Source organism: Erpetoichthys calabaricus, chromosome 2 (genome assembly GCF_900747795.2).
Source record: "Erpetoichthys calabaricus chromosome 2, fErpCal1.3, whole genome shotgun sequence".
In the NCBI taxonomy this organism is placed as follows: domain Eukaryota; kingdom Metazoa; phylum Chordata; class Cladistia; order Polypteriformes; family Polypteridae; genus Erpetoichthys; species Erpetoichthys calabaricus.
Window position 1 is genome coordinate 227706266 of NC_041395.2, and position 27018 is coordinate 227733283.

At 36.8% G+C, this 27018-nt stretch overlaps 1 protein-coding gene across 2 annotated transcripts in view; it reads right to left on the reverse strand.

Annotated features, from left to right (window-relative positions):
- Positions 1–27018, reverse strand: part of LOC114646859 (glutamate receptor ionotropic, delta-1-like) — a 1476314-nt gene that overhangs the window by 311871 nt on the left and 1137425 nt on the right. For both annotated transcript variants that reach the window (XM_028795229.2, XM_051922843.1), the window contains exon 5: positions 20708–20761. In XM_028795229.2, coding sequence (XP_028651062.1) covers positions 20708–20761 — 54 coding nt within the window. The remainder of the gene's footprint in view (positions 1–20707; positions 20762–27018) is intronic.

Genomic DNA, 27018 nt, shown 5'->3' on the forward strand with positions numbered 1-27018 from the left:
CTGTATAAACTTGCATGCGTATTTAAGAAAAATAATGTTAACATACGCCGGATTTTCTCATTACAGCATTCAGCTCAATTTTTGCAAGATAACACGCAGACTTTATCAACATATAATGATATAATCTATTAAAAAAGTGCAATTCATAATTCATGATGATACCACAACAGTGCGAAATGCGATGCGATGTCATGCGGAAATTAGCAGGGCCTCTTCTAGAAAAGTACCCAAATTGCAAGTATACTGTCGATATGCAGGATGTCAAAGTCATAACTCACATTGATGTCATGTCAGCCGGTTATCATTAGCGATACATGTTTTTGTGCATTAATATTCGGACTATGAAATGTTTTCAAAGATGTACATGTACGGAATTTGACCTTGAAGAGGGATTTTAAAAGGGTTCCTCTTAGAAGCATCTCAAATATATATATATTGGAGAATATAATTTAACAAATCCGCTCGAATGGGAAAAGCGGACCTCAAAAGCGGGGCCCCTTTAGTCGCAGGGCCTGGGGCGGTCAACCCCACTTGCCACGCCCAAACTCTGCTCTTGATATTGATAGTGCAAAGGCTGACATAACAGTCTTACTAACTGGCCAAAGAGATGCCTGTATGAAAGTGTTTACTCTTTATTTTGTAGACCATAGCAGAATGCCCCAAATCCCATCCTCATACCACACTGTCAGAGTTGAAAGCTACTGTAGTTCAACATGTTCCCTTTCTTTTACATAAGTAACCCTAGGCAATTAAACAGAGTGCCAGAATGGGCAGGTGAGAAAGTTACAAATTTATTCACGCGTTATAAATAATATGGCCACAATAGCAGAGTACAATGAGTATTCATTAAAATAATACAACCTGATAATAAGCTTCATCTAGCGAACTATATGCTTCCTACCAGGTGGCTCTCTGTCTTCACAGTTGAATTAATTTGTTGTTTGGCATCATCTGGAAACATACAACATGCACAGGGCAGCCTAGAGAAAGAGACTGCATGGCTTTGCAGGTCTCATTTGTCCAATTCGAATGGTGGTTGACACTCCTCTTGCAGATTGGGAGTGTCAATGATTCAGTTTAACCAGACTCAGCCCTATTCCAGCCCACACTTTCCTCCTCCATCTCTTCCACTTCCACTCCGACCTCTCTCTTGGGGGTATGGGCTCATAGAATGTAGAGTATCTCTGCACACATCACCCACATGTGTCAGCTCTCCTCCTCCCCATCACAGATCACTCAAAAACACTTAACAAAAGGACATATATGATTTAGTAGGGTCATTAATGTGCTAGAGCAACAACTGATTATACAGCTTCCTTCCCTTTAAAATTAGATATTTTTAGACATTAATTTCCCTGCCTGTTTAAGCATTTTAAAATATGACATTGCTAGACATTAATAACAAAAATCAACCTGTATACTAAATATTATTCCCCATTATAGGACATTGACAGGTTAAAAGTCTTTGGGCAAAAAATGTTTGCAGATCTGCAGGTATAGCACTTAATGTTACTGTGTTGCCTGCTGAATAGCATGACGGCAAAACACTTTGTTGGTAGTGTGTGTCTGGTTTGAATCAATAGAAAGTGCTTTCTTCAGGCATCTTTTGTCACTAATGTCCTGCATGGATGCATCTCTAGTGATGTATTGAAGGACTTTAACCTCCCACTGCAACGCCTTTTGGTGTAACAGAGTGCAGTTTCCATACAAGACGACTGTGATACATCTAATCAGTATTCTTTCTACTGTGCATCAGTATACATTAGTGAGGATGCTGCAGTGACAAACTGACAGATTGTTCTTTTCACATCGTTTAGTTAGAGGTTTTACCTCTGCTCACTGGCATAGGGGATGACCACACAAACTCCACAAGGTGGGTTATGTGCTCTTCATCAGACTGCCACAAAACCAGCAATTACTGTAAATATATTTCATTTTTGAAAATTGGAATAAACATTTTGGGCATTTTTGGGCTAATCTAAAGTTAGAAACTTTTAGGCCACGTTGTGTGATGTCACAGGAAAAAAAAAAGATGAGTGAGATGATACTGAAATCTGCAAAAGCTAGCTGGTATACAATAAAGTGTTCCGTCATGATAAGAAAAAGAAAATATTTAAGCACTGTTCAAAGCAAGCAATTGGCCAAACAAATCATTACTAGACTACCAAAGAATAACTTCTAGGTTTAAACAATCAGTGAAAGAAGGAAAGAATGAATGAATCAATTAATTAATAAAAGAAGGATCTGAGAAAATGCTACCAGTAGCAGATCACGTCAAGGGAATGTAACACTCCAAATATATAGCATAATCTATGTTTTTAATAATTATATGGCTTTGTTTTTAATCACATGTGAAGTACTATTTAATTTAATTTAAAGTATTATTTGTTTAATGATTAATTAATGTAGAAACCAGTACAGGAGCAATGTGAAATGGGGTGTGCTGGTCACACTGGACTGTGCTCCCAGTTTCCATGCTCATTCCTCATTCAAATGACTGCGGCTATACAAAAGCAGCACAATTGCACTGTCTTTATTTTCCTGGTTGCAGCTTTGGTTTAAGTTTTATGCTAACACTGCCCCATGCTCTGAGAGGTGTTACATGGACAGGAAAGGTCTCTTCTCTTTGTCCTCCCCATTTCATCCCTTTGCAGACCTCCATAAGGCTATTAATAACAATGTCTCAAGTGCCATACAAGCCCCAGATCCAGGCAGAAATAACAATAAAAGTAAAAATAAGTAAATGAAAACATCCATAGTCATGACATGTTTCATTATTATGAGCACTGAGATGAACTGCTGAGGAACACACTAAAATAGCAGTTAAGCCCTACAACAGGCTAGTTTATTCAATGAAATTGTTCCTTCATACTCCATGAAGCTTAATATTCTTGGTGATAAAAACGGTAAACATGCAATCGACAGAGCTACTCTTGCACTGTCCCATTGCCATTCCCAATGTCACATTCCCTCTCTGCATTCCACCAAACTCTTGCCCATATTTTTTCATGGGTGTGCCATTTATTTTTCCCTTTAAAAATCATAAATCTAAATATCTCTTGAATCTTCCAGGCTTGAAGAATGTAGTATAAACTTTCCCAAAATATGTGAAATGCAGCGCTATACTTACCTGTGTGAGAGGTCATCATCAATCAGGAATCCAATCTTCTGGTCATGACACTATGTTAACACCTCAGCTGCTTTTACCCAAATTGCTAGAAAAGTGGCCATGGGCAGTACATTTTTAATTTAATTTGGTCACTGAAAAAATGTTTACTTGAATAATTTCTCGCTTCAGCAGAAACACAAGTGGATTTGAAATAATTTTTTTTTTTTTGGGGGGTGGATTCCCTTACCACTGGTGGGGCAAAAATCTGCAATGCCAGCATTCCTACTAGTACACTGTCTCAACATTATTGAAAATTTAACCCATCATCAAACTAGATAATAGTGTATCTGCAACAAAATGTTTAAATAGGGGAAATGCAGCAATGGGCTGAGCACATGACTCTAGGGTGCTCCAGTATTAAGCTGTGTTCATGTTCAATGGGGCATATGAGTGTCCCAGCTCACAATTTCAAGTGCCATTTTAAATTGTAGCTCTTGTCACGGAATAAAATCCCAAACCAATAATATCCAGGAAATCACGCAAAGTCCAAAAGCCTTTTGGTTTCAGTTTAGAAGTTTTTGAAACATAATAAGCAGTCGTGCTCTGTCTGCCAAGAAAGCCACTGTTCCTGAGAACAAAGACATTTTGATATATAGCTTAGCATAGATAAGAAACACTGGCATGTCTTCTATGTTAATGGGCAACACCTAATGGCAATTTGCCACCTTTGTGCCATTGCCCTTCAGTCATGCTTTATTGGGTTATGCCCATCTATGTTCATTTATTATGCATTTTGCCATCTTTGTCCGATATCCTTTTCAACCACGCCTTTTATATTGCTAATCCTCCACCCAGTCTTTGGCATGGGCTTTCAGGGTGTCATTTTACATTGGCGGAATGGTTACATTTAAGACTTAGTGGTTATCAGTGCATAACAGTGCTTAAACCAAATTGTTGAGATTTAAATAAATTTTAAAATTAATAAAGTGTTATAAAGTATAGAATCACATAGTAAAACAAGTGCTTAATTAAAGTGTTTAATCTTATCATATATTCTAATTTCTGTGCATGCTGTATTCTAATTACACTGCACAACAAAGTTTTTGCTTCATGAACACTGTTGGGTGTTTTGTCATGATTTTTTCTTATATTTGTATCCAAACATTTTCGCTCCCGTAAGTGACTTATCAACAACGGTTTGTGCAGCCTGGGCATGTCCAGGCATGGAATCAGGCCAGGTTGGAAGCTGTTCTGTGGAAGTTGACATCCTGGGCAGGTCTGAACGAGCTTGACACTGACTCAGCATGCTATAAAGGTGGCTTGCATACACTGATCCTGCTCATTTAGTTAATATACTGTAGATAGACAGTGTGTATGTATAGTATCAGTATAGTAAAGTATATTATCTGTAGCAATATAACAGGAAGTAAGCGTGATGCTATAGACGTTTTGGTGTCGGGCGATATGTCTCGTCAATGTCGTAACAGCCGCGATACATGCTGCTCTATCTGTGGCGAATATACTCTTGCGCTTCAGAGACGTTGGATGACTGCTCTTGTGAAGGAAGCTTATCATCTGTATTTTGGCCGCAAAATTTGTGATCAAGACAAGGAATGGGCACCTCACATTTGCTGTGCGACATGTGCTGTCAGTCTGAGAGCCTGGCTCAGAGGCACTCGAAAGACGATGCCGTTTGCTGTTCCAATGATATGGCGAGAACAGAAAGACCATGTGACAGACTGTTACTTCTGTTTGACTAATGTGTCTGGTTTCTCTGCCTAAAACAAGAAGTCAATTGAATATCCTAATCTGCCTTCAGCAATGAGACCCGTGCCACATGACGACAGTCTTCCAACTTCGAAACCACCAGAGGATTGGACCTTAGACAAACCAGATGAAGAAACTGCAATGCAGGGTACTGACAGTGACATTGACCCGGATTTTGAACCGTGCTCATCAGACGATCCACATCTGATAACACAGTCTGAATTGAACGATTTGGTCAGAGATTTGGGTCTGTCAAAAGCAAAAGCCGAGCTGCTGGGTTCGAGACTGCAGGAATGGCGTTTGCCATCACCAGGTACGAAAATTTCTGTGTTTCAAGGCCAACATCATGATATAACCAAATTATTTGCACAAGTCGACATTCTCTGTTATTGTTGTGACATTAAAGGATTGTTCTCGGCCTTGGGTTGTGATCACAACCTGGAAGAGTGGTGTCTCTTTATTCAGTGTTAAGCCTGAAAGCTGTTCTGCTACACAATGGCAACGTTTATCCTTCAGTACCTGTTGGCTATGCAGCACACATGAAAGAAACATATGAGAATATGGAACTGTTGCTGAAGCACGTCCAGTATAGCAGGTACAACTGGAATATCTGTGGAGATCTTAAAGTCGTTGCTCTGTTACTAGGACTGCAGCTCGGCTACACAAAGTACTGTTGTTTCATCTGTGAATGGGACAGACGTGCCAAAGAGTCATACTATTCTCGACAGAACTGGCCACTCCGTAAAAAGTTAGTTCCAGGACAGAAAAATATGGCACATGAATCGCTTGTCAACCCAGCAAAGGTATTTTTGCATCATCTTCATATAAAACTGGGACTCATGAAGAATTCCGTGAAAGCACTGAACAAGGAAGGTGAAGGTTTTCGTTATTTAAGACAGATGTTCCCAAGAATAACTGATGCCAAGATCAAAGAAGGCATTTTTGTGTTCCCCCAGATTAGACATGTTATGAGTGACAAGCGGTTTGAAGATCTGTTAGTTGGGCTGGAAAAAATTGCCTGGAAAGCCGTCAAAGACGACAATTTTCTGGGCAATTACAGAGCCCCAAACTATATTCAGCTGGTAGACAAACTTCTCAAAGTATACAAGACAAAAAAGTGCAACATGTCACTCAAGATTCATTTCCTCCACTCACACTTGGACTTCTTCCCCACAAATCTCGGTGCTGTCAGTGACGAACACGGTGAAAGGTTTCACCAGGACATTGCTACGATGGAGAAACGATACCAGGGCAACTGAAATCCGTCAATGCTTGCTGACTACTGTTGGACACTGCAACATGATGCACCAGACATTGAATAAAAAAGAAAATCAGGAGCAAAACACTTTTAATTCTGTTGAATTTAATAGCTTATGCGAAACATAAACGTGACTAAATACGTTATTGTCAGTAAACATATAAATGTCTATTTCTCAGAGTTCCTACATGATGCAGTAAAACCAAAGCTATATTTGTGCATACCCAGTAGGTACCTGTCACAATATTGTGCAGTGTTATCCGGTGTGTGATTGTATATTGAAATATCCAGTAAATATTTATGTAGATTATATTTCCATAATCCTAGTGAACAAGGTGGACATTCACAAAGTTGTAATGTAATGTTGCCGTCTCACACACTTGAATTGCAATGTTATATTATTATCCATCCATTCATCCATCTTCCTAATCCACTTACCCAAGCCAGGGTTTACTGTGAGGCAGCAGTGCTACCACAGACCAACATGCTGCCCCTTATTTGAATATATGAAATTAAAAAAAAATAACCAAGTTACTCACAAACAGCATTTTATGTTTGCATTTGTAGCAAAGTGACACCTTTTAATACATTTGTATTCTTTTAAATTTTCACGAAAAAAATCCAATTTTAAATCAAGCTGCAAAGCAACAGCAAGCTCTCATTTTTCTCCAAACCACAACCAAAAATGTACATAATGATCAAAGTAGAAAGATGTAACATTGCAAGTGGTAGCTCTGAAAATTCTCATTGTATGTAAAGACATTTTAATATGTGCAGTACTCAAGACTAACAAACTAAGTCCTGCAGCCACTAACAGAGGCCAGTGTTTAGATCAAGGGCCCTGAGGGTGGAACGTACTAGCATTGGGACGATGATGGTTGTGAACGATGAGTCTATAAGCAACTTTTTCACATTTGTTACTTTTGGCAAGCTGGGTTAGTGCTGCAGCAAATGTACTCATGATTTAATCTCTGTTTAAGCTGCTATACACAAAAATATAATTCCTGCCTTATAGAACTAAAGTGGTTCATAGGAAAACTGATAAAGTATTCACAAATAAAGGAAGATGGAATATATCAACACTCAAAAACTTGGTTTTGAAGTGGGGCCTATAGAATAAAAGAAAAGAGATCCATTATGTCTGCGGTGGGTTGGCACCCTGCCCGGGATTAGTTCTTGCCTTGTGCCCTGTGTTAGCTGGGATTGGCTCCAGCAGACCCCCGTGACCCTGTGTTCGGATTCAGCGGGTTGGAAAATGGATGGATGGATGGATGGATCCATTATGTACTCAACAGACCCTGCATGCAAAGCCACTGGTGACACAGTATGTTGGAATCAAACCAACTAAATGTATTAAGAATCTAACATACTAATTCAGAATTGTTTTAAGATCAGAAAAAATCATCAATGCAACCCCACCCCCCAATAAATGTAAAGGGTAAAGCTTTGAAACAACTTTATAAAATGATTGCAGTTCTAGGATTAAAACCTACACACGTCACTGCATCCTAAATTGGATTGTTAAGTGCCATAATTAATAATACATTAACAGGGAAACATAATAGACTATTTCATTTTGCTTTGTTACTGAGCCCAGTAGGAGCAAAAACTACAAAACCCAAAATGAGTGGTGGCACAGTGGCTAATGCTGCTGTGTCATGGATTTCTTGTCCTTGGCACTCATGCAGTGCTAGTTGTGGTCTTTTGGGGGTCCACATGTTTTTCTCTCATCTTCGCTGGTTTTCTACTGGGTTTTTCAGTTTTCCTCCCACCTTTCAAAGTCATGCATGATAGGTTATTTAGCCACTTCCAACCTGGCATTGGGTGATTGTTGGTGAGTACATTAGATGGCTCTATGATAAACTGGTCAGTTAATTCTTGCCCTTGAATCAGATGCTGGACTCCACCTCACCAAAATTTTTAAGTCAGCCAAGCTATTTTTAGAATGTTATGTTATATAAAATTATTAAGAAAGCTGTAATTTTGCTATGGTTCTTGGTAAGGGGCCCCAAAGAAAGGTTCAGGGTGAAGTGAAATAAACGAAAGAACATTACGTCCAGCATTCATCACTCACAGAGTGTCCATTGTGCAGTTGTTAATCACAATTAGGGGGTTGAAAAAAAACAAATGACAGTTTTGATTTATTAAAACTGTAAGCACACTAAACTTCTTTAAAATATTAATATGGTCATATACAGGGTGGCCCACGAGAAAGTGGCTCTCCTCCACCGAGACGACTCCCGTCTCGTCTGCCACCAAAAAAGGGCACAGAGATGTATTGACGCACAAGGAGGTCACTTTCAACATCTTCTGTAAATCTGATCATTTTTCTCTTCACCACGTAATCCAGTTGTTTCGGTGGAGGCAGGCCACCCTGTATACGCATTGGTATAAGTCAAGGTTTTTCTGGTTGAAAATGAAGAAAAGTTATATTCCTAATGGTAACGTAAAAAAGAAATATCAACCATGTAAGTTATGGAAAATGATACAGTATATGAAATGCTGAAGAACTGAAATGATCAGTGTAACATTCTACACCACAATCTGATAACTGAATGTTCTATTGTAAAATGAAATGTTTTCATTATGAGTACTCTGTTTTCTTAAGATTTATCAATAAATTGTCATGCTACTATGATATAAAATCACTAAAAAGATATTGCCCTACCTGTAACTATAATTTCATGATGATAATGAATTGTAATACAAACAGCAAGCTATATATCAAAAGCATACAAATAATGAAACCAGTTAAATCTCGGTGGAATTAAAATGAACAGAGAAGTTACAGATTTATGCAATGTGTACATAAATCTACAACACAGAAAATGCTTCAGTTTTGACTGTACCATGGACTTTTATGGAGTTTTGACATTCTGCACATGTCACTGTGTTTCTTTTATCTGAAACTCCAGTTTTTATTACAGTATTTCCATTAACTGGCAACTCTAAATAAGCTCAACTGTGTGTGAATGAGTATGCCCTGTAATGTACTAAGCACAAACATTCAGGATTAGTTCACGCCTTGCACCTAATCCTGCCATGGAAGTCCTCCACTCATTGTGACCCTACATTGGAATATGTGATTTCACATATTGGACTGTTACTATTATTGACATAGCTGCTACTGTTACAAAATCGACTCGTCATAAAACTCTACATATTTCATTCATTACAAACATTTAAAAATAAAGCAAGCTATACACATTATAAAAATCTACTCTCTATATATAAAATCCTAATCCTAAAAGTGCAAAGATTTTATGTGACGTTTTTATGTCACGTTTTTGTCATGCTTTAAATCAGGCTTATTTTAAAACCTACAGGTACATATATATGTTTGGTATCATACTTTTCAGAATTTATCGAACTTTAATGTGATGTTGTTAGATTTTCAGATTCTTATTCCGTTTTTAAATTATAAACTAAAAAATATCAAGAACTCACATTTCACGAGACGAGAGTTTGTCAAGAGATTTAACCATGCCCAGGGCCGGAAATAAAAGACAAAGAGTAGGACAGCTGCTGTCAAGTCAAGTCAAGTCAAATTGGGGAGCATGCACTGGTACAGTGCATTGCCGCATCCACTACACAACGAAACAACTCGGGATCCCGGTTGGCAACCCCCCAGGCACACACACAGTCCAGTCCCACCCTCCGGAAATGACCCTCTATCTGCCACAGCCAAATGTTACTTGGATGACCCCTTGGCCTGGTTCAGCTGCTCGGGTCGTCAACAATGAGGATCCTGTGAGACGGATCACCCTCAGGAAATCGCGCCACATTGGTATAATGCCATAAGTGATGCTCCCTTACAATGCAGGTAATGTGCCCCATTTAGGACTCTTTGTGCAACTGCCCATTCAACACAATGTCAAACCAACGGTACCCAAGTATTTTCTGCTGTACAGCCTTTTAAATGTTCAAATGCAGATCATGTGGCATAGCAGCAGCAGCAAGTCAGCAGCTGATCGAGCAAAGAGGAGGTAAAAAAAAAAAAACTGTATTTGTTTTCCCATTGGATCACCATTTAAGAGGGGGTTTCAGAGGAGCGAGCACATCTCCTTGGGGTGCGTTCAGCCCCCCTCTTCACAACGCGAGCAGCAGAGACGCGAAGTGGCTGGCCTGTAGCACATGCCGGGGGAGGGGGAGGTCGGGGTTGGCGAGCGAAGTGAGCAGGGGGCGAACCCCCTAGTATTATATAAAAAAAATAACTAGTCATTTACTTGTAAAATAAAACTAACACAAACCATATACTGCTTTCTTCACTGACATAGTTAGTCATTATATGTCAAGTAAACTATAAACATCAATAAGTATAAGTCACATAATTAAATGATATTTATAAAAGATTGAATTGACTTTAAATGAAGGAGATTGTCTTTTGGTGAGCTTTGTGTCATAGCACAAGTCCATTATACTATGCATTTGAAAAATCAGAACTTGGAGTTTGATAACTGGGAATTTAGTGTACTACAACATATAGTGTCAAGAGTAATTAGTTGTACATTGTGGATGCAAAATAGGTCAATATGAAACATCTGCAACACATAATAGTAAATATCACACCATCACTGAGTGCCAGACATTTCAAAGCAACTGACTATTCAGCACAAGACATTGCAGCTTTTAAGGTTTATCATTGCTGTAGGGGTTTATCATTGCAGCCAGGGAGCAGAAAGAATGTGAGAAATTTTACACACAATGCACCGTATGACCTCTTCAAAATAACCATGCTCTGTTGACTCATCATGCCATCTTTTATTAGCTCCTATTTTAAATTGTTTTGTTATTTTAGGTTCTTTAAGATGTTTTCTATAATAAGAATACATTGAATTAAATTGAATATTTGTATCTGTTCTTGTCAGTCCAGGTTTACAAATATATCTGGTTATTTTATTTTTCATTAGCAGCTAATTGGTCCTAAACTGATAGAGATGACTTCCTAATCAATGGAAACCAATGCCAGTTCCTAAAAAAAAAAAAAAAAAACGTTTTACAGTTTTATAACCATTTTGTCTTTATAATTCATCCGACTAGAAATGGTAACTAGCAGTTACCTACATTTCAAAAATGAATTTTAATTCAACAGCCATATATTGTTGATAGTAATACAAGTAAATATAGTCTTTCATACATCAGCATCGTTCTGTTAGGTTAGCCAAACAATCAGTACAAGTCACCATTGTTTCATTGTGCATTGATTATTCACTGGCTGTCCCAGGTTTGGATATCTAATGAAGTCCGTGGGTTTCCTCTTATACTGGAAACTTCAATTCTGGAAATGTCTGCTATCCCTTGTCACTTAGTTTAATGGAATTATTAACAGTTTTAGTCAGTTAGAGTTTGTCGGCTCTGGTAGCTTGAGGTAGATTAGTTGGACCACTAGGACTGACACTGCAGTATATAGTGTTAATGAATAAGGTGATCACTGCTTTGTTTTATACCTCCTACACCAAGCTTCATCCACTAAACAAGTGGAATTACAGCCATTTGTCATTTCAATTATACCCTAACATGCCTGTTTTAATGTATGTTTTTGAATCATTTAGTGCTTGAATGCACTAGGAATTGATTCCTGTTATTTTTTTATTTAAATAAGAACAAGAAGATTGAAGTATTAGTTATTTAGATTGGAATCATTATGTCATTGGAGCTGACATTATAAATATTACTGCAAGCCTATTGTTTCTTATCCCTTGTTGGATAAACAATACTTTACTACTCTCCTAGTGCATCGTTAGATTTATTTCAAGTAGGCATGGTGGTAGAATTGTTTCTTTTGTTCTTGGCATCTTTTCATCTTTGGTTTTATATATTTTGTGCTCAGCCTTTTGATTCCTGATTGTGTAGTTTTCTTCTGACTTCTCGGCTTTCAGGTTTCAACCACCTTTTACTACATCTTGCCCAGCTTTTAGTATTTCCTGGTTCATTCGCTCTCATTATAATTCTCAATCACCTTAAATGGTCCTTAGCGTACTGAGGGCTCACAAGCAGCCATATTTATAACATTAATTTCAGTGATTTAATGATTCCAACTGCTGCGGCCATGTGACCTAAGAAAGCAATCTGGTAACCAAATTTAACCTTGTACAACTACTACTCTCTCTCTCTCTCTCTCTCTCTCACTCTCTCTCTCTCTCTCTCTCTCTCTCTCTATATATATATATATATATATATAATCCTAAGCCTAAAAGTGCAATGGTTTTGTGCCACGATTCTATATGACTTTTTATGTCACGTTTTTTGTCACGCTTTAAATTGGGCTTATTTTAACCTACATATATATGTTTGGTATCATTCTTTTCAGAATTTATCAAACTTTAATGTGATGTTGTTAGATTTTCAGATTCGTATTCCATTTTAAATTCTAAACTAAAATATCAAGAACTCACATCCCGTGAGACGAGACTTTGTGCCAAGAGTTTTAACCACACCCGGGGTCAGAAATAAAAGACAAAGAGAAGATGACAAAGACAGCTGCTGTACAGGCTTTTAAATGTTCAAAGCGCTACGCGAAATGCAGATCACGCGGCATGGTAGTAGCAGCAATTCAGCAGCTGATCGAGCAAAGAGGAGGTAAAAAAAAAACTGTATTTGTTTCCCATTGTATCACCATTTAAGAGGGAGTTTCAGAAGAGCGACTGCATCTCCTTGGGGTGCGTTCAGCCCCCCCCTTCACAACATGAGCGGTAGAGACAGGAAGTGGCTGGTGCGTAGCACTGGGGTTGGCGAGCGAAGCGAGCAGGGGGTAAGCCCCCTAATTCTTATATAAATGAAAAATATATGACTGGACTTGATTCCTAGTGCATCCACTTATGGGTGTACTGATAAAACAGATGAGACAGAGTATATCAGTCAGGTGGAGAACTTTGCTTCTTGGTGCAAAGAGAATTGTATGCATCGTCACATCAACAAAACCAAGGGACTAGTTATTGATTTTAACCACACCAAAAAGCCCCTATATCCTGCCACTATTTAAGAAGTTGATGTGAGAGGTGGTCTATCTATCTGTCTGTCTGTCTGTCTGTCTGTCTGTCTGTCTGTCTGTCTGTCTGTCTATGAAATTTTAGTTAATATATAATCTTTTATAACTTATTACAAGTACATACTGAAATGAATTTGTAACAATGAACTATTTAAACATAAAGAAAAGGACTGAAGTTAACTAAAGGGTTAACTCAACGTGGTTTAAACCCTGAGCACATGAAATAAACCTCACCTTATAGAAACCACCAGCTTGATTTTCCAAGGTTAGAATAAGGTAAATGTGTAGCAAACACCCCTCTAGAAAGCAAGGATAAACTAGTGAGAAAGCTCAAACACCCCTTCTATTAAGCATTGCTAAGATCAATAGTACAATCTATGAATCACCCCTGTTAGCAAATGTTAGCAAAGCAAAATTCAGGTAAATGGGGGAGTCGAAAGGAGTCAGAAAATACTGGTGGCACTAGAGGATTGGATGAAATAATAAAGCTATGCATATTAAGGGTCAGAAGAAATGATGCATTAGATAAGGTAATGGTAGTAGTAAAGCTTAAAAGCAAGTGAATTGTATTATTGATTGCTTACTCCATAGACCAAGACATTTGTGCATATCAGTGTACAAATAAAGAATTGTTCTGCATTCTGATCTGATCTCTGTGAATGAGACCAGACGTGAATGACTGCTTTGAAAACAGAGGAACGTTTTTTCCACAACACTATTTTTCTATCCAAACCCCTAAATGACTAAAAAACATACTGTATATATGAAACAGGTATATCATGACAACATATCTGCAACAACACATCTGTATTAGCATGCTAAGAACCTAAAAATGTTAACGACACTGTGGGCAAAAAGAAATGCGAAAATAACCAGGAGATGCCATAAACAGGTGAGAGTAGATAAAATCTTTTTCAAAAAATAGCCTAGGGTCTGAATACATGGAAATAATAATAATAATAATAATACATTTTATTTATATAGCACCTTTCCCATGCTCAAGGCACTTACAGAATAAAATAAAGAACGGCAGCGTATACAGTATATAGCATTGTACAAACCAGATAAATAAATAAAGAAGATTAAGACAGTGATTGATAAACACAAAATAAAACTCAAAAAGACAAAATATTCTAACATAGAGTCTGTGTGGAAGTGCCTTTTAGTTTCATTTAACTAAGAAAATAAAAAATTTAAGTATAGATATTAAAAACCCCACCATCTTTTACAGTGACAGCGTCATGATGTTGAACAACATGGAATCACCCATTTCAAACCAACAGATGAAGGCAGCACTACATATGATACACATTGGCATCCTAACGGACAATAAAAAATGATTGATTAAAATCAAAACTTGTACAAAAAATAAGTGATACTGATAAGAGATTATGGCAGAACAAATAATAACCAAAACATATCCCTAAATTCAAGTATACGTTTGTGCCATTGAGTTGAGAAAGCTGAATGAGGAAATGCAAATACTTCTCAACAAGTCTGCTTTAGTTATTATCGATGGAGTATCTGATGGCTTTTTGACAATTTGTATTTGGTGGGTTTGTAGTCCACTGAGTTTGTGGTAGATTTTCCCAGTGTCACAGAAAATTTTGACATTGTCTAGATAAGTTCTAGGCTATCCTATGTATGTATGTGTGTTTGTTTTTAAATGTGATTCACCATACACTGGACATGTATGATTTGCTGCTGGAATGTCAAATGGCATCTTACAAACTTGTATAATCTCACAGTAGTTGAAATGGTGCTTAACTATTCAAATGGCACATGCCAATAACCTATTGTTATATGGAGAGTGGAGATATATGCTGCCTGCTGAAGTTCTTCTAAAATCTCTTCAACATGTGGCATGGCGTAAGCCTTACATTTATAGATTTTATTTAATTGCCTGAAGTCAATACAGAAATGTATGGTGATAGCTATCATATGAGCAAGGACAGCCGGGCTATTTCATTCATGCTTTGATTCTTTGATGACACCAAGCTTAGATATCTACTGTTATTCTTCATGAATGACTGTCTTGTAACTGTCAGGATTCTTTAAGGGGGTACTTGAATTTTTAGGATGAAATTGTTGTTTTACAGTATATGACAATCTATGAAAAAGGTACTGTGTCAGTGGAGATGGAAACAAACAAACATATTTTATAGGTGTCAGTTTTTGTTTTTTTTTTATTTAATTGAAAATATTGTAAAATGATCGATCAGTCAGAAATGCCGCCTTATTTGAAGGACCAGGAAACTTACTGACACAGTTCAAATAAATTCTGTATTAGGATGATGTGTGTGCCTTTTTTTCACATTTCACTGCAGACTAACTAGCAGTTTTCTAATAACTGATGATAGTGTCAAAAATTGGTATAATGGTTTCAACAACAAGAAATTAACAAGAACAAAATGCATATGAAGCATGCTTTGCAAACAGACCACAGCCTGAATGATTATATTATGGAAGTGCATATTACATTTGTATAGTGTAAGCAGAAGACAAAAATTTATCATTTCAATAATTGCCTGCAAAATGTGCTATGCATCATTTACCAAGCAGTTCAGCTTTGGAGAAAATGTTTGGCTTTACTCTCTGGCTTTGTTTAATGAAAAATTCTGTTCTAAATGAACCTTATATATTACCCATCTTATTGGCTATAGTAGGGCCTCCTCAAGGGAGAAAACATGGCAGCTGTTGTCTCGATGTCTGTCAAAGAAGCAGTATTGAATCTCAAGAGTAAAGAGCCTAATTAATTCCAAACAACTAGGGAATAAAATTCAAGTCCTTTTTCATTACATGAAACTCAGAATTTAGTCAGGAAAGTTCAGCTCTACAAAGAATAACAAATGCAAAGAAACATTAGCAGAAAATTCTGAAATCATATAGAAGAATTTCTGAATAATAATCTATTCAGCTATGTTGTAATATTCAGCATTGCTGAATATTGTAATATTCAGATATTCTAGAAAATAATCATTTTGAAAATTGCTATGTATTTTCCATATATTTCTGTGTTTGTTCTGTGATGAAAAATGAATTCTGGTAAGGCAAAAAATTGAAAGTTGAAATTATTATATTGCTTTACTGAATTAAGTCAAAGCTTTTCCTAATAGAGCAAACTGATCAGATTGGATTTTAAACCCAGAACCATGGAGCTACCTCTGCACTGCTGTGCTGACAAAAAAAAATTACACAATATGTTTCCATGCTCACTTAATCTAACTTCACCATGCATATGCCCACAATTGCAGAGGACTAATAGAGAGTGGCCAATTAACCTATCTTACATATCTTTATGGATAACAGGAAAATCCACACAGACACCGAAGAACATTATACACTTCACATGAGCATCAACTGGGTATTGGATTTAAACACAGGATGTTGGATATATGAGGCGTCAGCACTAACCACTGCATCGTCCTGCCACTCATGGGAAAGTTGAAGTTAAGAAAAATTAATATCTAGTAAGTAATCCAGCACAGTTTAAACTATTCAGTTTTAAATTGTATTAACCATTAATACATATGAAATCCCTAAATTGGACAGACATCCATTTACTGAAATTACTTTAACTGTTATAGGATATTAGTAAGCCTATTCCAGCTGGTTTAGTTGAAAGACAGGACCAATTCATGGCTGAGATACAACATCATCACAGAACACAGCCAGGCAGACAACCACAACCAAGAATGTAAGAATATAAGAAGTTTGTCAAACAAAATTAGATCACTCAGACAACGGTGCTCATTTTATTAGCTCATACAGTTGCTAAGTTGTTACACTGCTTCATCCAGATAATGTTGTTAAGATTACATCTAGAATATGTGAATCAATACTATGTCCAAAATTCCTAAGACATTCTGTGAAAGGTAGTTTTCTCTGGCACTCTGCCCTGCCATCTCTTTGTAAGTCATCAATCAAGCAAACATGCCCATTTCTGGGATTTACACTATTTGGATCCTCTGAAGGTTGTCTACCTGGCACATATAAGTGAGGAGGATGCTCCAGACTACATGCTCCACAGATCCTACTCCCACTTTGGGCAAAGCTGGCACCATGTTCTTTAACTCTTCCAGTGCTTTTAACACCATCCTGCCTCACTGACTGGGGAAAAAGCTCAAGGCTTAGAATCTTAATACCTCCATAATCCCCTGGATCATGGACTAACTGACCAACAGACAGATGTTTGTGAGGGCTGAGGAATTGTGTGTCAGAATATTGGTGTGTAATCATGGAGCAATTCAGGGAACTTTTCTGTCTCCCTTCCCGGTTGCCCTCTACACAAAGGACTTCCAGCACAATACCAGCGCTTGCCATCAACAGAAATTTTCAGATGACTCGTTCATCATAGGCTGCATTAATAATGGAGACAAATCAGAGTACAGGAAGTTTGTGGAGGACTTCGTCTTGTGGTGCAGGGACAACAACCTACAACTTAACATCAGCAAGACGAAACAGCTGGTGGTAGACTTCCAGGGAGCCAAGGAACCTCTGAGAAAAGTCAACATTCAGGGGGAGGAAGAGGTAGTTGTGCAGTGCTACAAGTACCTGGGGGTTCACATGAACAGCAAACTGGACTGGTCTGGCAACACAGAGATGCTGTACAAGAAGGGCCAGGGCAGACTGTACTGGCCTAAGGAGACTGAAGTCTTGTGATGCAGCACGCTGCTAGAAATGTTCTACCAGTCCATAGTAACCAGTCTTGTGTACTATGCAGTCTCCTAGGAAGGCAACCTGAGCTCAATAGAAGCAGAATGTCTGAACAAATTTATCAGAAAAGCCTGCTCCACAGCAGGGCAAACTCTGGACACACTGAAAGCTGCTGTAGAAAAGAGGATGGTGGTAAAATTGAATGCATCATGAAAAATCCCCTCTATCCCCTGCAGGAGGCGCTCTATTGGAGCACTTTTGGCCCACAGGTTCAATCCACCATGGTGTGCTAAGAAGCAGTTACTCATTTTTTTTTTTTTGTTATGTTTATTTATTGATTGATCAATTGATTTAATGATTGATTTATTGGCTGTATTATCTGCCCTGTGAGAATGTTCTTTTTTTATGTTTCTGCTGCTGTATTACATTTGAATTTCTCCATGGGATTGTTAACGATTATCTAATCTAATCTAATGAGGAAATCTTAGTAGCAGGAGGAAAACTGACATCAACCTAGAGAGAATGTAAAAAGCCTACACAAAATTATAATAAATATTCAGCTGTCTAGAATATTTTTACTTGATAGCTGAACTGTGCTTTAGTGTATTTGTCAAAATATCTACATACATTGAAGTATATTAAAAAAAATTGGGTGGATTCTTGGTTATGATGCAATGGTTTATAAATTAAGCACTCTAAATTTATATGGAGTCACTGGATGGGCTGAACATCAATCTCAAATAATGGAACCTGTGAGGCAGCACCAATAAGTAAGGTGCTAAAATTCCATATTTAAAATGAACAATTCTATAAAGATGAAGGCAGGATTTACACTTACTGTATAATGAAAGGGAAATGTGATGATTAAAATTAAATTTAAACACCTATGTTTAAGGAATTTTTTAGATGGAGTACAACAATAGGGCAGGAGCTCATATTGAAATTTTGACTATTTAAAGACAGTGAATACAATGCAGTGTCTGCAAAGTGGTCAGATCAATACAAAACATAAAAGACAAAATAATTGATTGCATAAGTATTAACTCTCTTAACATCAGAATTCAGAAGGTGCATCTTTGGCAGCCATGACAGTCTTGATTCTGTGAGGACAGGTTTCTATCATCTTTGCACTTGTGGATACTGCAATACCACCCCTTTTTACTTTGCGCAATATCTCAAACTTTGTCATGTTCCATTCAGGATTTTCAAGTCCAGTCACAAATTATCCACTGGGTAGAAATCTGGTGTCTGACTTGGCCACTTCTGGACATCATCATTGTTCTTTTTAAATAATTCTTGCATAGCCATTCCTTTGGCTTTTGCTTAGGTGTCGTTGTGTTGCTGGAAAACAAATCTTCTCCCAAGGTGCAGATTTCTTGCATACTTCATCAGGTTTTCCTCCAGGATTTCCCTGTATAATGCTGTACTCTTACCTTTACAAACCTTCCTGGGCCTACAGTACAGCAGAAAGACATCTCCACAGCATGATGCTGCCACCACTATGATTCAATATACAATGGTGTGTTTTTTATAATGTGTAGTGTTCAAATATGGTGTTTAGTCTGATGGACAAAAAACTTAATTATGGCCTCATCAGACCATAGAATCTTCATCCATCTGACATCAGGGTCTCCCATATTCCTCATTGCAAACTGTAGCCAAGATGTTACATGGATATTTTTAACAGTGGCTTTCTCTTTGCTGCTCTGTGCCACTTGTTGCTTGTACAGTCTGTCCTATCTTAACTACTGTACTCATTGGTTTCTTGTTGGCCTCCCACACTAGTCTTTTTCTTGTACGATCACTTATCTTTGGTGGATAAGTTGCTCTAGTCAAATTTATGCATACTCTTTACATTTTTTAATGATTGATTTAACTGAACACCAAGGTATATTCAGTGACTTGGATGTTTTCTTGTTTCCACTCCCTGCCTCGTGCTATTTAATACCAAAGTTGCATAGAGTGTTCTTGAATCTTCATTATGCAGGTTAGGCCACCACACTTCCTCAGTAGATCTTCTACATACGTGTGTTTATACTGCAATCATTTGAAGCTCCTTGACTACAGAAAGGTGATCTCCATTTAACTTATAATGTAACTCATTAAACCAATTGGCTGCACCAGTGACGATTTAGGTGCATCATATTAAAGGAAGTGAATGCTTATGCAGTCAAATATTTTTGTTTTATATTTGTAATTGATTTAGACCACCTTCCAGAGATGTGTTTTCACTTTGACATTACAGAGAGATTTATTGTTGGTCAGTGTTAAAAAAGCCAAATTAAATCCACTGTGATTCAATGTTGTAGAACAATAACATGTGCAAACTTCCAAGGGCTTGAATAGTTTAATAATTACTGTGTACATATAATACCCCTCAAATGTAACTTAAAAAATCTAAGGCTAAAACCCATTATTTAAATACAAAATAAAGGGGTAAATAGCAGAGAAACATCACAATTGCCAGATTAGTATAATGTTATAGTATAATTGCACATGGTTAGGACAGTCAGGTGACAATGCAATTATTCTTTTAATATTATAATATACTCAGTTCTATAAAGTGTGTAACAATAATAAATGGATACAAGAAATTTCTTTGTTTTCTGCTATAGCTATATATCAATTGAAATGTGGCAGGGTAATTAGCTAAAACATTTTAGAAGACTTTCCTGGGGACTTTCCTAGAGAAGTTTGAAATGTAAAGTGTTTGGCATTCAGCACACAATGAAATGTTCTTCAAGTATATCTTTCCAGTAGAAAAAGGGTCAGGCCAGGAGAAAATAAAGCACTGAGAATCTGAAAGCAAGGGAGGTAATAAGCACTGCACAAAATTGTTACTTAAATCACAAAGCAGAAGACACCTTCCCTGAGAACAACACGGTAAAGGTCAGAAGATAAATATTTGCTGGCATAAAGCCTCCCTTACCTCATTTACGAAAACCCAGTGGCTGTCTTTAGAAGCTAGATTCGTTTCGACGGCCTGCAAACACAAAAGAGACTTGTTAGTTGAAAGAACAGAAGAAGCACGCCAGAGCAGGAGAAATTCTATGAGTTGACAAGAGTTCAAATCAAGAGGAGAAAAAAAGCAATTTCTTGGCAGATACAGTGGGTAAATCCAATAAATATTATGATGATTATATTTTACTATCATTAACCCCTTACAGAACTGCTAACATGAAATATAAGTAAAACATTGGAACTTTTCCATTTGGCTTAAAAATATACAACTTTTTTTTTTATATATAAAACAAATTCTTTTCAATCTTATACAATGTGTAATGTCAATGTATATATGTTATTCTGGCTGTTAATCTCCATGTAATTTAAGAAAATATCCAGATTCCACTTAATAACAAAATGGTTTCAAAAGTTTTCCAATAAAACCATTTTTCTTTGAAAGGACTTTCACAGGTGCTTTGTTAAAGCTGAAATGCATCTCTTTCATTGTAATATTAGAGAACGACTTACCACATCCGCCGAAGTGTTGCCATCTGTTTGAAATTCTGTCAGACAGCAGGACAGCGATGTGTGAACATGCTGCAAAGTATACTAAGGGGAATTTCAGCTCTCACTGTTCTTGAAATTTTGCTTACATTTATCATCTTCAGGTGTGGTAATTATGTGTTATGTAATGATTGACTCACAGTATATTATACCATAAATGCATTGACATACAAATAGATCACACAGAATTTGAAATGTGTTTTATATGCATGTCAGATTGATCATAATGGAGAACAGAACAAAAAAATGGGCTTTGGATCCTGATAAATAAAAAGGTGTCCAACAAAAGAATAAGTATTTGTAATTCCTAGGAGCTGGTGAGGAAGAGAATGAGTGAACAAAAGCAGATCATTGTCAGTGTCTGTGCTTTGTAGTATTTTACCTTAAAAAGACAAGTTAGAAATGTGCAGTTTATTACAAGAATAGAGTACACGATTAAGTTTGAAAACTGTCAGAGTGTATGATGGCATTGGCACAATAGTATCTCCTGAACAGAAGTATGTACTCTATGAGAGTGCAGTACCAGGTAGACAATGGCTTTATTAGCAACCCCAGCCTCGAACGTACCATCAGCTGGTGTACAGAGATCCAGAATCAGTTGGCCAGACATTAGAAATATTTACCAAACAAAAGAAGTCAGGAGAAAACACATGCAGCAGAAAAAAATAAAATAAAATGTGGGTAATACTCTAACATAAGTAAAGATTGAGGAGTAGGTAGGTTAGGGGTAGGGTTAGGGTTAGTAGGTAGCACATGAAAACTGATGTTGCTGCTTATTGAATTATTGATTTATTATTTTTTAAAGATTACAGGAAGTTGGTTGTTATTTTGTGTTTTTTTTTTTTCATTACCAGCCAATGTGACAAAAAGAACCTGCTGCTGATGGTCAAACCACTTTTCCTTTTGCCTGATATCTAAATTGTGGAATAGAAAGTGTGCATAGCACACAGTAAAAAATAATCAGTAATACTTGTCATGAGAGGAAAAAAACAACTGAGATTGCTGTCCAGCCCCGGCAGCACAGCTAATCAAAATTGTGTCTTTTCATCAGAATGATTCAATCTTACCAAATAATACTAATTAGACAATAAGATCACAATATTTTAAGAGTTCCTAAAGGAATGTTAACTCTTCTGAAACCAGATCAGTGCTGACTGTTTGCTTAAATCTTTTTAACAATGGCCCAAGAGTCTTAGGTGGCCAATGGTGAGAAGTAAAAATTGAATTTATACCAAAATATAGGGCTTTGCTTGACAACCTATTTTGTGTCTAGAGTTCAGCAATCATCAAAATTTGCACCATTGGTGCAGGCAGAAAAGTATGTAGTATATATAAAATCTTTTTCTCCCCTTCAATTATCATCTCATCTTTAGCCAGCAGGAGTGCTCTGGGGCTGATGGGATGACGCATTGATCAGCACACACTTTAAATAGATTTCAGCAAAAGCAGAAAGGATCTCATCAAAGACTGGAACTGTAACATTTCTTATTAACCACCTAGGATTACATTTGCATTTCTTTGCATTACAGTTTCTTCCAAGTGTAAATCTTTCTGTCTCATTGTGGATTGTGTTTAGCTATGTAACATTTCCAAAAGGTACTCCTCTACCCTTCATATTCAATTGTACCCTTTTTATAATAAATGTCAGTCAATCAGTCATTATCCAACCCGCTATATCCTAACACAGGGTCACGGGCGTCTGCTGGAGCCAATCCCAGCCAGCACTGGGCACAAGGCAGGAACAAATCCCCACAGGGCACACACCCACGGGACAATTTAGGATCCAATGCACCTAACCTGCATGTCTTTGGACTGTGGGAGGAAACCCACGCAGACACGGGTAGAACATACAAACTCCACGCAGTAAGGACCCGGGAAATGAACCCAGGTCTCCTTACTGCGAGGCAGCAGCGCTACCACTGCACCACCGTGCCGCCTTCTAATAAATATACAGGTCCAAAAGAGGTGCAAGGTGTTGACGATCTCTTTGGGTGCAATATTCTTCGATTTCCACTTCAAAAAAACTTTCAAAACAATGCAGTGTGTTTTGTGTTTTGTAATTGTGAAACAACAAGCAAAATTAATTTTAGTTTGCATTTGTACATAACACTAGACCATTTTGCTTAGCAGAAGCGAAGGCAGTTGTGCCAGCTGTTTTAAAGATAGGATCCAGTTTCATTCCAATGTTAAATTAGATGAAGTAAGATTGAAAGCAAATGGATGAATGAAAATGAAAAAGGCTATGAAAAGATATTTTTATCAGAACTCTCTACTCTAAGAGTTGTTCATGTTGTTTTATTAATTTAACTGACTTGCTTCTGCAAATGTTATCGTTTAATTTGCATTCTTTTTCTTTTAATACCCTCATAAATATAAAGATTACTTGCTACTTACTTACTACTTCATAAAACAGTCATTTATTATTTTATGAATACAAAAATATTCATCCATTCATCTATTTTCTGAATCTTCTTATTTAATGAAATGATTAAAAGAAGCTGCCGTTTATCTTCCTGTCATTTTGCACAAGGCAGGAATCAACTGAAAACAGGAGATCAGTCCATTACTGGACATGTTTATGTACACATCCACACTGAAAAATGTATTTATAAGTCACCAGTTAGCTTAATTTGTGAGAAGAAAATGGATCCCTGAAAAAACATCCACTCAAAAAAGTGGAAAATTACACACAGCCATTTAGAAGGTGAGCATTGCAATCCAAACTGATGAAGCTTTGAGGCAGCTGCCCCAAACACTGTGCCAACTAGAGAGAACTTACAAAACAAAATAACTACATACACTCAACTATAATACAAAATCTGGACAGATTGCAGTTGTTTATGAATTAATTGCTGTAAAGGTATATGGAGTAACCTATCATCATACTGTATGCAGTATATAAAATGCTGGTGAACACACTATTAACTTCATTGGCTCTGTTGTAAAATATATCAAATCCATAAAGCTTAAAAGAACACTTATATGCCTAAATGCCCTTATTTTCAAGAAAATGATGCAATCTCTGTAACAGCTAAGATACACAATCTTAGCCTTTCTCCCTACAGCAAGCTCAATTTCACAAATTAGATGAGTTTAAATACGCCAATGTGCAGCTAGCATTAAATCCAATAGGATTAAAGACAGCTACCTTGCATTTCTTGGAATTCAGCGAGTATGATAATCTCCGCAACAATTTAGATGATGAGTTTAAAGTTATTACAGTTAATCAGTACATCTACGTTACATAAAATACCCTTCACTGCCATATAGTGACTATCTGGCCTGTGGTTTGCAAGAGAAAGCAAACTAAGACATGTGAAGACTCTAAGCCTTTTTAAAGAAGATGAAAATGAACATTAAGACATAGCATGTAGCGAAAGAGATAAAAAGAAGTGGTAGAAGGTTTAGGTGCAGAACTGGATAAGATTGACTAATAAATGGAATAAAAAAAAAAAACAAACAAACATAATTCAACGCATTACAATATATGGACATTTGTTATTACATTTCTGATTTTGTAAGCAAGATGTGGTGGGGTATGTATGATTTTTGAGGGTTTCTGAGTGTATAATTTTTTTTCTCTTAAAAAGATTTTAAAATACAGATACCAGTTGCCATCTTATCTACTTTGAATTAGATTTCTAATCAACTCTAATCTCATCGTCTCCCTTACTTTGTCACGGTGTTTTGAAATCTAACATTTCCATACAAGTAACATTTGGAAGCATTTTTATTTGTGGTTCTTAGATGTTTATTTTCAATGCCCACTTGATCTTGGTTGAGTTGACAGGGATCAAACCCTGGATGGGATGTGTGTCCGTTGTATGACTTCACTTGCCTAGATAAGCCCATTTAAGAGCTCCCAGACTGTTGGACTTTGACAACAAGCTGTTACAAGAAATTTAAGGACTCTTGTGTGAATAGGCATAGCTCATAGAGAAGGCAACCTATCAGTGAATTCTAATCCTATGCTACCTTTGTCATTACTAGTCTTAATCTAATGTACAGATTTTGAGTAAAAATATTTTTCTACACTATAAGAATATTGTGAAATTTATAATCTAATAGTTTGTGCACATGAAATCCAAGCTGAAACATAATACATTTTGAAATGATATCTGATTTTATCACAGATGGTTTAGCCTAGTAGCAGTCCATTAATCAAGCAAGCAATCAAGTGTTTCATTTAGTGTAGCCACAGAAGTGACCACTGAGCACTTTCTAAAAGAGCAGAAAATAGCAATAAACTGATGAACTATCAGATGTGGTATCAGAGGTTGAGTAAATTAACTCAGCCAGATAATTTGCAGGTCTGCATATTTGTGTGTGTTTCTCCAGGCTATCATAACACTCCACACTGGTGTTTTCTCAGTCAGAGGCCAACAATTAAAACCTAATTGCACCGGAAGGCAAATCTGAGGTTGGATCCAAAAGCTTAGAAACTTGGCTCTAAGTGTGACGTTTCAATTGAGCTCAGTGAATATTGTTGCATGTTCATTGCCCGACCAATATTAAATTGTATATTCACATATATGCATAGATCTATATAATATAGCAGCATACACACAAATATTCATGTAAAATATCTTTAAATACATAATGGAAAATGTATATACCATGAAATGAATTTACATTTACTAAATTTCTGAATTCAGATTTCCAGTATTTGGTTGAGAAGAATCAGAGGCCTTCCAGGTATTATTAGGAGCTAAAGTTGGATGAAATGCCAGGCAGGATCACTCATTCAGTCATCCAGAGACAAAGGTGGATAATTAATTATTGCAAATGAACACAATACACACATATTTGGGATATGGCGTAACACTGGAATACCCAGAGATATTTAGGAACAGGGAGAATCTACTTACTCTACACAAACAACAGCTAGACAGTGAGACAGTTACTCTGCACCATAGAGCCACACTTAGTCTGGGCACATCTATTTTAATGTTACTGATTTTATTTTATGAAGTGTATAAAATATCTTGTTATATTTTATGGACATTTTCATGCTAGCTTTTCAACACCATTTTTTTTCACAAGCATCACTATTTTGGGGGCCATGGCCATATCGATCGAAACTCTTGCTGCAACCTTGTTTTATTTCCTATTTAAGGTGGTGGTGTGTATTTAATAAAAATCTGATTACAAAACAGAAAAAAACAAGTAACGGCTAGTACCTCAGATTCTTATAATTTTGATTATGATTTTTAATTAAAGCTTTTTTGTTAATTGGTGTTTTTATCCTCTTATTGACCCAGACCTATTTTGTCTCTACATGTCTCCTGGCCAAATTGTGTTGTCAATTTGTCCTTATCCCTTATCTATACAGAATATCTATAAAGAATTACACTAAATAAAGCTACAGTTTAAAAAATGTAAAGTATGTTTATATTTTTGCAAATGTTTAAAGATACACACAGATTTTTTTGTGTGTATATTGTATGTTTGATTTATATAGTTGCAATTCATGGCTGTTAATTTAATTTGGTTTGAGTCCCCGAGAGAGTAAAATGGGTTGTTTGGATTGCAGAAACAGAACCTCTTATAAGTGTTCAGCAATTGTTCGCAACAAAGCATGGAAAGAATCCACCTGATGTGAACTTAATTAAATTGTGAAGTACAATTTTTTCCTTTTAAGCAAAAAGTGCTTGTAATTACCAGTGTTAATTAACAACACTGCATATGGCTATTCATGTATCCTGAGGTATCACAGCTACCATTCTGAAACAT